We start from the raw sequence: 13,633 nt of genomic DNA, 5'->3' as shown, positions 1-13,633 counted from the left end.
ATCAGGGCTCTTTCTATCTGAATCTTTGTAAACTTGTTAACCATGAAATCAGCTTTGTGGTATCCCTTTCTGGTTCAGTCTACAGCAGTGTATTTGCACAATGGTTATGTTTCTGTTTAAGAATAAAACGATAAAAGACATGTCTGTAAACAAGACTGGTGAAGTTCAGTTGACATTTCAAGACCACTTGAATTTGAATGTTATCTTGAGGTTAGAGTTGAAAATGAACGCAACAGGGTATGCAAGGACTAATTTTCTCTTCAATACATCCCTCTTACACACCGGCAATGGGGAAACAATCCACTGGAAGCCTAGGTTACTAAATTACAAGAGGAACCAGCAAGTGATTTATGCAGTAACAAGACTGAATGAGAACAGAATACCAATTGTAGTTCACAGGAGGGGGAAATATATTTTACAGAATTGAAATGTTGAGAAATGATTTGTGTTTTTAAATTACTAGTGTTGTGAGATACTTTCTTGCTTTTTTTTTTAAAGACACAAACATACTCATACTGCATAAGGCTCCCAATCCATCACTATTTTTTGCATGTGTGTGTAAACACAATATATTTTTTAACAAGGCTTATTTCAATACAATAGAGGATACTTCCCTTTAGATCAGTTTCTCTGAATAGCTGGGACAGACTGGGACATTTGGAACATGCTAAGTGTTCGCTAACAAAACTCAAAACAATTAAGTTATAAATACTTTTTGCACTATTAGAATGGAACATTTCAGTCAAGTGTCTAAGAGACAAAGGAATGTCCAGAATAGTCCAGTTGTCTACCATGTACCACGAGACGAGGCATTTCTTAATCAGTTCCTCTCAACTTCCTTCATACGTTTTACAACTCATCTTTGAGTTTAGAGTCTGTTTCTTCTTCATCTTCCTCTTCCTCGCCTTCTTCCTCCTCCTCCTCATCTTCCTCTTCATCCTCCTCATCTTTTTCCTCCTCCTCTTCATCCTTTGCTTCTTCCTTTCTTATCTTCTCTTCTTCTTCTCGTTTCTTTCTCTCCTCCTCTTCTTGACTGTCCTTCATCTTTTTCTCGGCGTCCTGTTGTAGCCAAACATGACAACGGTTAATATGTAACCACTACTTTCATGATAAGGTCATTACTGAACAAACATCTCACAGACCTTATATGAAATATGGCCCCATCATAAAGCATTTTAAGCTAGAACAATATTAGGTTGATGAACAGACTTGATAAAAATATTTCAGACCTTTAGACAACAGACCTTGATCAAACGTCATTATGGTTGACACATATTCCATATGTATGTATGTTACATATTACACATGCATGTACTGGTCTCATTGTATTTACATATTTATTTATACACACTCTGGCCATTGGGATTTGGTATTAGGTTCTACATTTACTTTTTAATATTTTTGCATCTTTGCACATTTTTATCACTTTGTCCAAAGTGGGTGTTCACATCGTTGCACATCCATCCACAATGAGGATCACCCGGTTTTTAAATTTCATTACATTATAGTTACAAAATAAATCTTAGTCACTGATTTGAATTTTAGGAATCAGAGGAGGTGTGATTATACCTTTGTTGCTCCCCAAGTCTCATTTCCAACCTCTTCTGCTAGTTTTGGGTCATTGGTAATTAAGAAGTTGTCGAAAATTGTGCCAGACTTCACCTGTTACAAATAATTAAAATTAGCTATTAAAAAAAAACAAAAATAAAACATATGTACTTTCATGAAAACAACATTAAGCTTGGAAAATGAATATGGAATATGAATATCTTGGAAAATGAATATGAATATCTCTTGAAGCTTTGTCACAACATGAACCATACCTGCCACAGGTCCAGACCAATCACTCCTGTGCTTTTATATTTGTAGAGTTCAGGCTGGGGACTATATTCAGGGTTATTGATCTCTGGGTGCACCCATTTACCCTTGTAGGCAGGATTGTCGATCTGTTTTGGCTTCCACTCACCCTAAGAAAGGTGATAATCTTTTTGAAATGCTTTCAAAATACTATTTTTCCAATTCACAAATATCTTCTCCTCTGTGCAGTACATTTTAAGAGCTACAACACATGCACTGTATACTCGTGACTTCAAAGGAGAATTATTGTTTTATACATGGCAAAATTATATTGATTGTTTTCAGATTCTAAAAGTATTTTGTCTCATCTCAGAGGGAGCAGAAATGCATCCCTTACGCTAGCCCTTCCCCCAGACATCTCTCTGGAGGTGGCGGTCACACACAAGATAGGCTTTCTGAAGCACCAGCCAAAGTCCAATTCAGTAACTTCATGCAAGTTGATGTGCATAAGAAGAAGAAATATTTATGGATTCTTCAACATGTAGCTGTTTAGAAATAAGTGGGAGGAAAATGAAAAACGAAAGGAAAAAAGCCGAATTAGCTGAATTAATAAGAGATTTGTGTACCTTGTACTCAGGGTTGGTAACCATGGGAGCCTCCCATTCCCCATCCATCTCATCATCCCAGTCGTCGGGTTTCTTGGCATCGGGATCCGGAACATTCTCAGGCTTGTCCCAGTCCTACAGCCAGCAATAGAAATTGGTAGCTTTTAGAGGAGGCAGTGGAATCTCTTCAAAAGATCACCTCTCTAAACTCCCCCAAGACACTGAGATGATGAGTGATGACACTTTTATGGTTAGTATTGAGACGAGACCTTTCTGTAAATGCCTTAAACTCATTGCTCATGAATCGCACTTGACAGCCCACCTCAGGTTTCTTGTCGTCAGGATCATCAATCTTCTCCCGCTCATCCCAGTCCTCAGGCTTCTTGGCATCAGGATCTTTGATCTTCTTCGGGGGCAAGAAGTCCCAATCGTCCTCCAAAGATCCCGACTCCACCTCCTTATTGTCGATCTTCACCTCGTACGTGTTGTCAGGATTAACGATCAGCGTGTACAAGTGGGTGTATTCGTCATCCTAGCAAACACCACATTAAATGGATTAGAGTGGTGATAAAAGACACAATTTAAACATTCTGCTTGGGGGGAAAATTCACAGCTGACTTTACCTTGCACCTGATGTCTTTGTTAATCAAATGATTCTTGCCCTTGTAATTGAAGATCACATGAACCTTCTTGGTGCCAGGGCCACAGATATCAGGACCTAAACATTTTTGGAAAACCTATTAAAGATGTCTGAAGTTGTGAACCAGACAACACACAGATTCTCAATGCAACTGTGTGGATAAAGAAAAAATTCAGCTTAAGTGCGAAACGCTCACCAAACATAATATTGTATACAGAATCTCCATGCATGTCTTCTTGTTTGAGATCGGAGGGGAAAAGCTTAATATAGCCTCCACCACAATCTATGCTCTGCTCATGTTTGACTGTGAACTGCACTACAAGTGGCTGGTCCTCGTTGCTGAATTCCTTGAACCGGGATGAGACGGAGTAAAATCGAGCATCCTGACTGGTCTGCAGGCCTGTATGACAACACAACCATTTCCCACTCAGTGACAACACTGATACACAACATGGAAATTCTACATTTCTCATAAAGACAAACCATTTTAATAACTTTTATACAAATAACTTATTTCTATAGTGCGCAGTAATATGAAAGAGGATTTTCCGAAGCATTTCAGCTAACACAGAGTGTATCACTCAGCTTACAACGACAAAAGATGGATGATCATGAAAGGAGCATCAAAGCAAATATGACAACTGCTGCACTGAACAAGAAAAAGCAGGTAAATCTCACCTTTGTCCTTCTCTGCATCTCCATAAAATTTGCCGGCGGAAAGCACAAACTTCCCATAGTCCGACTTGTGCTCCGATTCCACCCATCGGGTTTTCCAGTCATCTAACAAATACCGTTGCAGAAACGTTTATTTTACAGCAAAAAAAACATTTGGCACAACAACTAAACGTACCGTACGATCCTGCTGAAGTCATTATTCATTTAACCCAAGCTATATACGGATTTGACTACTTAGATAGCTAGTTTAATGTTTTTATCCTCAACATTAGGTAGCATGTGCAGCCTCCAGACGTCCATGACTTCAAATGGTGAGAGACCAGCTGCTCTACCACAACACACGAGCTGGCCGGCAGCTTCGGTTCGGTTCTGACCCGGGAGGCCAAGCCACTAGCTAGTGAGATTAAACGAGATTAGCAGCCTTGGCAGTTACATATATCGGCTAAATATGAGCAAAACTGGCTACAGAAGACGCGCGGCCTAACGTATTTATATAAATGAATTTATTGAAACATTCCGAGTATGCACATTTATCTAGCTGGTTAGTTAACATCACCCCGAGTTTCACAATTTGCACATTACCTCCGTCTTCAAATTGCTCTCGAAAATACACTAATGGTTCTGCGGTGATTAATGCCAATGAAATGGTCATCATAAGCAACGTTGACATATCTGCAGATGGAGATTCGTTCACACGGTGCCGATAAAGATACTAAATACTATATATACATATAAGCTTGCAAAGTATATGGCACCCAGCTAATGCATGCATCAATGCCGGGTAGTCTTGTAGTTGCACGCTTTCTTAAAAAAATAGGATCGCCACTTGTATCTTTTGCGAAGGTTCTCCTCTAGTCTCGGAACAGATGGCCTGCTCTCATTGGTCGAGCCCGTCAGAACGCCGCGTCACAGTCACTAGCCAATCAGATAATTTGTGAAAGATTCACCGGCTATTCTCTTTGGCCAATGCAAACGGAGCACGCGCTAAGCCATGTAGTCTATAATAATGAAATAATGGTCTCGAGATGGAAAAAACAGCCTATTACAAGCAGTAACCAGGTTGTACGTTACAAAAGGTTGTGTCTTCTAATTGCTATTGATATAACTGTAAATACAATATTTCATTTATATGTTCTATTATAGGTTTTTATAGGCTTTACCTCAGTAAGCATATAATTTAAACAACTGCAGTAATTATTTCGATTAATTTGATCTAACAAGCGGGTAAAAGAAGGGGCAAAAAAATAACTGCGCAAACAACATTTTTCTGAAAGTCTTTATAAGATACAGCCATAACAAAAAACATTGGAAAACAGTGTTATTTTACAATAGATACGTTTTGGTAACTTGGTATGCTATTGTCGAACATTCACTCTAATGTTTGAGTAAAATACTCTCACCAGTATTATTCATAGTATTTGAAAGCCATGGTCTGGCCCAAACCTTATAGGAGTACGAAAATTACATAAACTGTTTATAGATATATTGCCATATTTATGTTAAAGAAAAATGTGTTTCCTATGCCTCCATGTTTACATAATGCCAGTGGGCAGACTAATGCATTGATAGATTAGATTCTTTCTTTGGAGAGTTAGGAAGTCATTCACAAAAATAGACATTAATCCGTTAAAGTATTAAGTTACATTCAGCTCCACTGCAACAGTTAAAAGTGAATTCTCCCCAAACGTGTATTTGGGTCATTAGTTGATGCAAGTGGATACTTTCAGAAAGTAAATACTGACACAAAAATCCAAAAACTAAACAAAATATTTAAAAACTTCAAAATATAGAATCTTTAAATTAATAAAATCTTCTTGAATATACAACATTATTGGCGATATTCTAGCAAATGCAAATGCATGCAAATGAAACTCAAAAAATTAGATTTTAATAGAATGCTCACCAGTTGATAACCAAAACCCCAATATAAGCCAATAAACTTTCATCTTTTATATTCAAGTTAACATATCTTATCACGCCAACATATTTCACCCAGTAATGACAATGCAAACACTACCATGCAATTTCACAATGTACAATAATTAGAAATTAAAGCATCCCTGTCACATTGATAATGCAAATAAAAAAATTAAAAACACATTTCCTGGACTCTGCATAGGTCCTGCTCTCTGATGAATGTTGGTAATTATTCCCACTAATACCTGTACCCTCTATGCCTGTTTGAATTCATCTTATACAACATGCACGTCACAACTTTAAAGAAGTGCAGAGGTTAAGCAGATTTTACTTTTCTGCTCTGAAAGAGTACAATAAGCAAACATAACAAAAACAAAATGTGTAAGAAGGTCTTTAGTTCATCAGTAATCAGGGTCATTACACACGTCAGTGTGGACAACCTCCATGCGACATATCCACTCAATAAAAGCAGGTGAAGATACCAGTTTCTTCTTAGTATATTTTTGCTTTCAAGTAGGTGGGGGATTCTGACTGTTATTGCATTAAGGTAAAAAGAAGCTGATTCGCTGTGGGATAGATTTGCAACCCTGAGCAGAGAAGAGCTTTTCTTCTTTTGGTACGTAGAGCATGGCTCTGGCCACCTCGTCCAGAGTGGCCTCGTCTGGCTCCACACCGCGGGCAGCGTAAGCATCCCGAGCACACAGTCTCACGTGACGGTACTCGAGTGGCAAAAACGGTACAAAGAAGTCAATCAGATGCCCAGACATGAGCTCACTCTGAGCAAACCCTCCTACACACAGAGACGGTGTGTGTGTGTGTGTGTGTGAGAGAGAGTGAGAGAGAGAGAGAGAGACAGAATTAAGATATTAATAACAATTGTGGCTACTGTTTATGAAGGCTTGTGAAGGCCTGTTTTTAATAATAGGAACCACATCAACTAACAAATTGTTAAATCAGGTTTTAAAACAATCAAATTATGTGTGTGTGTGTGTAAAATGTCTATTTCATGTATGTTTACTAAACGAGATACAATACCGTCAGCCTCCATGGATTCAGCTCGGAGTCGATGCTCCAGATCTTCCATCCCAATATCCTCTCGGTTCTGTCCCGAGTGCCAGAAATCCAGTGCAACCTCATTGATGGCAGCACCAGCTATATTACTATACAAACACATTAAATGTAGTAAATACACTTCTGTAGCTTCCTCTGGTCTCAATAATTGCCATCACACTTCGGATCCAACCAATGGCAATGTAAAAAAAAAGAAAAAAAAAAAAGGTCGAACTCTTATCCTCCCAGACTTTATCACCTATCTCCATATCTGCCATTATACTGCCTACTACATTGCTACTGAGCTATCATGTGTTTTACTGACATCAGCAGAATGGTATCATTAATCATTTATCATTAATAAATGCTCCGGTTTTGTTTTGGTCCGTATCCAGTTAATCAGGAATGAGATTGGGTCCGGACAGCACTGCGTTCGGGTCCGGATCCGGGCCGCGGTACGCCAGTTGAGTACCCCTGCCCTAGACATTGAACCTCTCTACCAGGCATCATACTGGAGGATGCAGCATAAACCACACCAGCTCTTTAAGATTCATTATGTTTGGATTTCAAATTAAACTCTTTAGGTCGAAGGGCATACCAACCTGAGAAACAGGAATATGGCCCGTCTGTAGCTGACCCCATCCACATGATCATAGTGACCCAGATAGGGCTTGATCGCATCTATGAGACCAGGGTGCAACTTCTCGGCTTCATCAAAGATAAAGAGTGTCTGTGGGCATCGCAGAACCATGTCTCTGATGACCTCTTTCAGCTGACCCTAAAATACACACACACACACACAATGTGACGATGAAGTCTGATTCTGCAATATTTGTCAAAATGCTGACATGGTTTTCTAAACAGCTGATACACACATATACAAAAATACATCCAGATATAAAACATCTCATTACAGTGATGCTTTCTACAAAACAATGCATGTTCTCACTACATATATATCTGTTTATCATAAGATTCTGGAGCAGATCTTCATCTATATAACTAAGTCATACACTGTAAATAAACTGTAAATACCAATTTCCTCTTTGCTAATGGATGCAATTCAAAACTACATTGGTTGAATTTTAAAACTGGTTGAAATGTAGAAAATATAGGAACACTACCACACCAATCCCAAACAGTGAGATCTTATCTATTACCAGGCTGTTCCCAGAACTACTAACGATCCCCCAACCTCACCCCCACCATGCCACTTCACCAACTTGGCAATGAAAGGTTCAAGTATCAAAACAATAATAGTTAAACACAAAAAAGAGACACATGTACAGAACTTGGTGACCGTGACAGTGTGTCCGCGTCAAAAGCCCTGCTCACCTTGTACACGTCCACTAATCGTGTGTGTGGGAAGTGGAACGGGGCGATGAACAAACGCACACACTCGCTCTTCATTCCGTCCCGGTACAGGTTGTCCGCCACCATCCTGGCCACAAAGTTTTTACCCGTGCCGGACCAGCCGTGGAAGGAGAGGGTTAGGGGCTTGTTGGAGTCTGGGTTATTAATAAAGCCTTGAATAGCTTTCAGAACCACAGACTGAACCAGATGCTGCCCATGAAGTCTCAGCTGTAGATCTCTTTCCAGTCCTAAATATGCGTGCACACACACATGCCATTCAAGAGAAAATAGCAAAATGTTACAGCCTGAACTTTATGGAAAAAAAGGAAAACATTTTACCTAGTCCACAAAAGGTTTAATAATGATTCAACACTGAAAGAAAACTGTGGGGTCACAGTTGCAGCCACTGGTTTCAAAAGAAATACTTAATCATACCGGTGATGTTATTAGTAATCCTGCAGTCGCCTGATTCACAGCACTGTCCAAGGCTGCAGTACCAGGCAGTGGCCATGCCAATGTAATCTTGATGAAACCAGGACCAAACATCTCCTGTAGGCACTGCAACCACCGCAGAAAGGGGAACACATGTGGACCCGGGCGTAGCGTGCACCACCGACATTCAAAACGCTCTTCGTCGAGAAAGGGAAAGTGTTACTCTACAAATGACTATTATAGAGAGCTTAGACCAGCTTTCCGCCGGCTAGTGCAAAACCAGCGACAGCATGCGAGACGTGAACGATCGTCTCGAGCTCAAAACGAGATGATTTCATTCTTACTACCTTGTTGAGTGGCGTCGTCCTGGTTTGGCTGACATTCCCCTTCCCAAACATGGCAATAGACGTAGTTGAAGTAATACGTCGAGATATTGGAGATGCTATCAAACTGAAGGAAATGAGCTTTAACGGAGACTGCCGAAAGCGTGGAGAATATTAAGACGAGCATCAGGACCGGGAAGGACGTAAACTGTCTAGTGAAATCACGCATGACCCGAAAGATATTTTCATCGCAGCCATCCAGACCACTTCATCAGACCCATTCGTTACTCGTACGTAAAGACGTACCATCAGGATTCTCACTGGACAGGAATTTAACTGACGTCACTTCCGTCAATTCCCGACCTCCGTTGCCGAAGGCTTCACGCGACACCCCCCCCCCCCCACGGTCAGTAAAACCTGCTCTAAACCAGTTTTAACCCCCCAAATTACGTCCGTGGATTCAAGTCTCCAAACCATACCTTCCCCATAAAGGAGCTGAACAATTACTTTTTCTGGGAGGTTTATCAACTCAACACCAGTAAAGAGACTTGCATTCATATTATAAATTCATGTTTATTTGCACATTCAAGTCAAATTGACAAGAAACTAGACGACCAATTGTCCAGTCAGCAAATGTGGATTCTTCACCTCCAGATGATGGATGGAAGCCAGGGTTCAAACACTCACATCCTGATGAGTAGAAAAGGCAGTCAGGCAAACCCACATTAACTGAATAAAGTCACTTGTCTACAACAACCTCATATATAAATGGGTATAATCAGCAGATTCATTTGGCAGAATCTCTTAATCATGGGTTGTACACAGGACTAGTCACTCATATCTTCGGCTGCAAACTCACCTGATCATGTGCACTGCAGCAGTGGATCAAGTCCCATGACACTAGTCACCTGCAGGTAATGGAAAGTGAACAATTACTTTTTCTGGGAGGTTTATCAACTCAACACCAGTAAAGAGACTTGCATTCATATTATAAGCATTCATATTATAAATTCATGTTTATTTGCACATTCAAGTCAGTCAATTTAAATTGACAAGAAACTAGACAACCACTTGTCCAGTCAGCAAATGTAGTCTTCACCTCCAGATGATGGATGGAAGCCAGGGTTCAAACACTCACATCCTGATGAGTAGAAAAGGCAGTCAGGCAAACCCACATTACCTGAATAAAGTCACTTGTCTACAACAACCTCATATATAAATGGGTATAATCAGCAGATTCATTTGGCAGAATCTCTTAATCATGGGTTGTACACAGGACTAGTCACTCATATCTTCGGCTGCCAACTCACCTGATCATGTGCACTGCAGCAGTGGATCAAGTCCCATGACACTAGTCACCTGCAGGTAATGGAAAGTGAACAATTACTTTTTCTGGGAGGTTTATCAACTCAACACCAGTAAAGAGACTTGCATTCATATTATAAGCATTCATATTATAAATTCATGTTTATTTGCACATTCAAGTCAGTCAATTTAAATTGACAAGAAACTAGACAACCACTTGTCCAGTCAGCAAATGTAGTCTTCACCTCCAGATGATGGATGGAAGCCAGGGTTCAAACACTCACATCCTGATGAGTAGAAAAGGCAGTCAGGCAAACCCACATTACCTGAATAAAGTCACTTGTCTACAACAACCTCATATATAAATGGGTATAATCAGCAGATTCATTTGGCAGAATCTCTTAATCATGGGTTGTACACAGGACTAGTCACTCATATCTTCGGCTGCCAACTCACCTGATCATGTGCACTGCAGCAGTGGATCAAGTCCCATGACACTAGTCACCTGCAGGTAATGGAAAGATAAAAAATTAAAGTGCAAAACTCTCCATTTCAACAAATGTGTCAGAACTTGGGTTACTCAGTGAGAAACTGTCCACATTAAATGTTCAGGTCAGACATTTGTAAAACATCACTGAACCCCAGGTGAAGGCTAGCATTTTTGTGTAAACAAACCTTAGGTAGCCAACAGCATTTTCGAAGCACTTGGTAACGTGGATGGCCTCACCTGTCAATGAGTATATACCTGTTAGAACAGGCTGAAACAATGGCTATGAGGTCTTACGTGATCAGATGACCAACTCAGACAGAGCTAATATCCAAACTCCATGGGCAAAGTCAAAAGACATTTAAGTCATCCTAGTGGTCCGACAATCATACTCAACAGTCTAAAGTCCAAATACTCACGTAAAGTGCAGGCACATACCTAGAAATGAAAATAGTGGAATTAAATTAAGATGGCACGTGATGCGTGCAGCATGTTGGTACATTATAACCTAGGTCAGTCAAGAACATTTCCTCAACAAAATCAGAGACCTGATTCAAAAATCATCACCCTAGATTGTTTTTAAATGCCAAAAAACCCCCAGGGGGATAAAAAGGGAAAATGTTCAAACTCGTACCTGCAGCAAGGCCGTCCAAAGAGGAGTCAGATCCTTAAGCCATTTTCATGCTACAAGAGGAAAACTGCATTTTAAACAACTACAACAGCAACACAGTCACACAAGACTTGGGAAGATGCATCAGATAGGAGCGAAAGACAATGCTCTTTGATCTACATGGAGGTTCTGCTGAACTATGGAGTCATCACTTGCTTCCTCAAAGAACTCAATCCAAGAGTAGACATTTAAAACTCACCTTTACTGGGAGGCCAAGAACCTGCAACAAAACAAGCAGGTTTAAACATTCTACAATTTCATAAATGCATTCCAAGGGACATGGATGATGCATCAGATAGGAGCGAAAGACAATGCCCTTTGTTCTACATGGAGGTTCTGCTGAACTATGGAATCATCAAATGCATTATCTCAGTTTAAAGGAATAGTTCTGAAGGAATAGTTACCCTTCACCCAACTTCATCCTGCCACACCCAGATCCCAGCAAAGGTCCCTTAGAACACGCACAAAATAATTATTACTATGTATAGTTAAAAATAATAGTATTTTAGATACAAAGGTCACCGTTTCAGTTCAAATATGTCTATCAGGCTATTTCAGAGAGATTCCCATTGTTTAGTTAAATCATCATAAACAGTAACTGGATTAAACGGTAATCAAGCAAACTACTAAAAGCTTACCTGCTTTATCGATTGAACATTCATCTTGAGAAAAAGCAAGGAACAAAATGATTACTTCAGGAGCACAAAGAGTAAACTGTGCCTCAGATAAAATACTTAGTGGTTGCAATTTCATCAGTTTTGGATCAAGAGTAGCAAATGGTTATCACAGAGCACTAGAAACCCCATACCCCCCCCCCCACGAGCTTGAACATACTAGCTCAACATTCTTGACCATTTACAAGACTCTGTATGAAAAGCCTCAGAATAAGAATGTCAGAAACCACTTCTGTCCACTACTCTTATGCATTTATTCATCACAGGCTTTAGAGGCCAAGTATACATCCCAATCAAACAGTTTTCGAGCTACCTACTAAAAGCTTACCTGCTTTATCAATTGAACATTCATCCTGAGAAAAAGCAAGGAACAAAATAATAAATTACTTCAGGACACAAAGAGCTCAGTCTTCCAAGCAAACAACTGTGCCTCAGATAAAATACTTGGTGGTTGCAATTTCATCAGTCTTGGATCAAGAGTAGCAAATGAAGTCATCACAGAGCACTAGAAACCACTCCACCCACCCCGTTTGAGCTTGAACATACCTCAGATCAGCCCTCACTCCATACACTGGGCTGCAAGCAGAAAACGCGGGTTAAAAAAAAATTCTGGACCGTTTAGACAAACAATAATCTGTATGAAAAGCCTCAGAATAAGATAGTCAGAAACCACTTCTGTCCACTACTCTTATGCATTTATTCATCACAGGCTTTAGAGGCCAAGTATAAGTCCCAATTAAAAAAAAAAAACTAAGTCAATTTACGACAACGTGCAATTGGAGAAAAAGGCGGATTTTACTTACCAACAATCTCACCACGCAACCAACATGCCACGCGCCGCGTGTGACCTGCAAGGACATTTTATAACGTTAGTTGGAGGACACACGCGTGTTCACCACGTGGGTCTGGCGAGCAGCTCACGTGAAAACGTGAAAGAGGGCCAGTTACTTCCACGCGAATCAGAAAAGTTGGCATTCATCACATTTTCAGATGTCCCTACCAACATAATTTTCATCATATGCATGGACACATTCTAGATTCATCAACAGGAAATCTAGAAGAAAAAAATTTCTGGCTAACTATCTTAGGCCCAGTTAGCACGCTAACGCTATCCCGTTCTAGTCAAGCTTCTGCGAGGGCAGATGAGTTTATTGATATGTAGATTAAGAACTGAGCTCATCTTAAATCACAAGCAGCTAGATGAAGTGCTCAAAGAACATTTTTAATTGGAAAAAAAGGCTGAAGAGTTACTATCGACCTAAATAGTGGCTGGCAAAACGAGTTGTGACCGTGCGCGGGTGAAAAGAAAACCTTTACACAAACTGCAGCATAATGAAAGAGATAAAATACTATTTATAACACATTGATTCCTCTAGTCACTTACCCCAGCCATCCTGATACGGTTGAATGAGGAAGACGGAATGGGCACAATGACATTTATACCCTTTGCCGCACTGACTTGTGGGAAGTTTCCGTATGACGCATCATGGAAGTCTACACTGCTAACGCTAGAGTGCGCCGGTGTTTTATTTTCTTGTGCCGGGGCAGTCCGATCATAACCGTTGCTGCGGTTTTAAAGGTTAAAGCATATTTTTAGTCAAGAGTAAAATTTGATCTGAAGCGAGTTTAGAAATTTAGAAATAGCAGCATTTGAGGACAATTTAAGCAAACAAGATGAATTAAAACAAACATGGGTAAATATGAA

The 13,633-nt window shown here is 40.0% G+C and overlaps 2 protein-coding genes, 1 long non-coding RNA gene and 7 other non-coding genes across 15 annotated transcripts; all 10 read right to left on the bottom strand.

Annotated features, from left to right (window-relative positions):
* Nucleotides 1-386: 386 nt before the first annotated feature.
* Nucleotides 387-4,585, bottom strand: LOC143513000 (calreticulin-like). Its single transcript, XM_077003902.1, has 9 exons — nt 4,300-4,585; nt 3,721-3,822; nt 3,239-3,442; nt 3,026-3,120; nt 2,725-2,934; nt 2,424-2,537; nt 1,824-1,967; nt 1,570-1,662; nt 387-1,059 (listed from the first exon to the last, which is right to left on the bottom strand). Exons 1-9 carry the CDS (start codon nt 4,385-4,387, stop codon nt 850-852), a joined length of 1,260 nt encoding a protein of 419 aa, XP_076860017.1. The 5' UTR covers nt 4,388-4,585; the 3' UTR covers nt 387-849.
* Nucleotides 4,586-4,985: 400 nt separating this feature from the next.
* On the bottom strand, nt 4,986-9,126 carry tor3a (torsin family 3, member A). 2 transcript variants are annotated; one of them, XM_077003899.1, is made up of 6 exons: nt 8,817-9,126; nt 8,473-8,595; nt 8,020-8,285; nt 7,287-7,462; nt 6,670-6,794; nt 4,986-6,424 (listed from the first exon to the last, which is right to left on the bottom strand). In XM_077003899.1, exons 1-6 carry the CDS (start codon nt 9,019-9,021, stop codon nt 6,177-6,179), a joined length of 1,143 nt encoding a protein of 380 aa, XP_076860014.1. In that variant the 5' UTR covers nt 9,022-9,126; the 3' UTR covers nt 4,986-6,176. The 2 variants fall into 2 exon arrangements, with proteins under 2 accessions (XP_076860014.1, XP_076860015.1); XM_077003900.1 differs by having other exon boundaries at nt 8,473-8,666; nt 8,817-8,950.
* A 219-nt stretch (nt 9,127-9,345) lies between these two features.
* LOC143512999 (uncharacterized) lies at nt 9,346-13,403 on the bottom strand. 5 transcript variants are annotated; one of them, XR_013130562.1, is made up of 14 exons: nt 13,313-13,403; nt 12,732-12,776; nt 12,475-12,504; nt 12,257-12,281; nt 11,893-11,916; nt 11,659-11,705; nt 11,454-11,474; nt 11,219-11,268; nt 11,004-11,022; nt 10,773-10,824; nt 10,554-10,602; nt 10,103-10,384; nt 9,652-9,933; nt 9,346-9,482 (listed from the first exon to the last, which is right to left on the bottom strand). It is a non-coding gene; the product is annotated as an uncharacterized LOC143512999 (long non-coding RNA). The 5 variants fall into 5 exon arrangements; XR_013130560.1 differs by lacking the exon at nt 11,004-11,022 and having other exon boundaries at nt 10,103-10,151; nt 10,343-10,384; nt 13,313-13,394; XR_013130559.1 differs by lacking the exon at nt 11,004-11,022 and having other exon boundaries at nt 9,652-9,700; nt 9,892-9,933; nt 13,313-13,393.
* LOC143513258 (small nucleolar RNA SNORD78) lies at nt 10,674-10,737 on the bottom strand. The gene has a single exon (XR_013130622.1). It is a non-coding gene; the product is annotated as a small nucleolar RNA SNORD78 (small nucleolar RNA).
* On the bottom strand, nt 11,331-11,415 carry LOC143513257 (small nucleolar RNA snR60/Z15/Z230/Z193/J17). The gene has a single exon (XR_013130621.1). It is a non-coding gene; the product is annotated as a small nucleolar RNA snR60/Z15/Z230/Z193/J17 (small nucleolar RNA).
* On the bottom strand, nt 11,538-11,622 carry LOC143513256 (small nucleolar RNA snR60/Z15/Z230/Z193/J17). The gene has a single exon (XR_013130620.1). It is a non-coding gene; the product is annotated as a small nucleolar RNA snR60/Z15/Z230/Z193/J17 (small nucleolar RNA).
* On the bottom strand, nt 11,774-11,851 carry LOC143513267 (small nucleolar RNA SNORD79). Its single transcript, XR_013130628.1, has one exon. It is a non-coding gene; the product is annotated as a small nucleolar RNA SNORD79 (small nucleolar RNA).
* On the bottom strand, nt 12,130-12,197 carry LOC143513259 (small nucleolar RNA SNORD75). Its single transcript, XR_013130623.1, has one exon. It is a non-coding gene; the product is annotated as a small nucleolar RNA SNORD75 (small nucleolar RNA).
* On the bottom strand, nt 12,573-12,640 carry LOC143513261 (small nucleolar RNA SNORD75). The gene has a single exon (XR_013130624.1). It is a non-coding gene; the product is annotated as a small nucleolar RNA SNORD75 (small nucleolar RNA).
* Nucleotides 12,879-12,954, bottom strand: LOC143513268 (small nucleolar RNA SNORD74). Its single transcript, XR_013130629.1, has one exon. It is a non-coding gene; the product is annotated as a small nucleolar RNA SNORD74 (small nucleolar RNA).
* Nucleotides 13,404-13,633: the final 230 nt, after the last annotated feature.

The sequence above is a fragment of the Brachyhypopomus gauderio genome, chromosome 4, assembly GCF_052324685.1.
Source record: "Brachyhypopomus gauderio isolate BG-103 chromosome 4, BGAUD_0.2, whole genome shotgun sequence".
NCBI lineage: Eukaryota > Metazoa > Chordata > Actinopteri > Gymnotiformes > Hypopomidae > Brachyhypopomus > Brachyhypopomus gauderio.
Note: the sequence above shows the minus strand (reverse complement) of the source record. Positions and strands in the feature narration are given on the sequence as shown.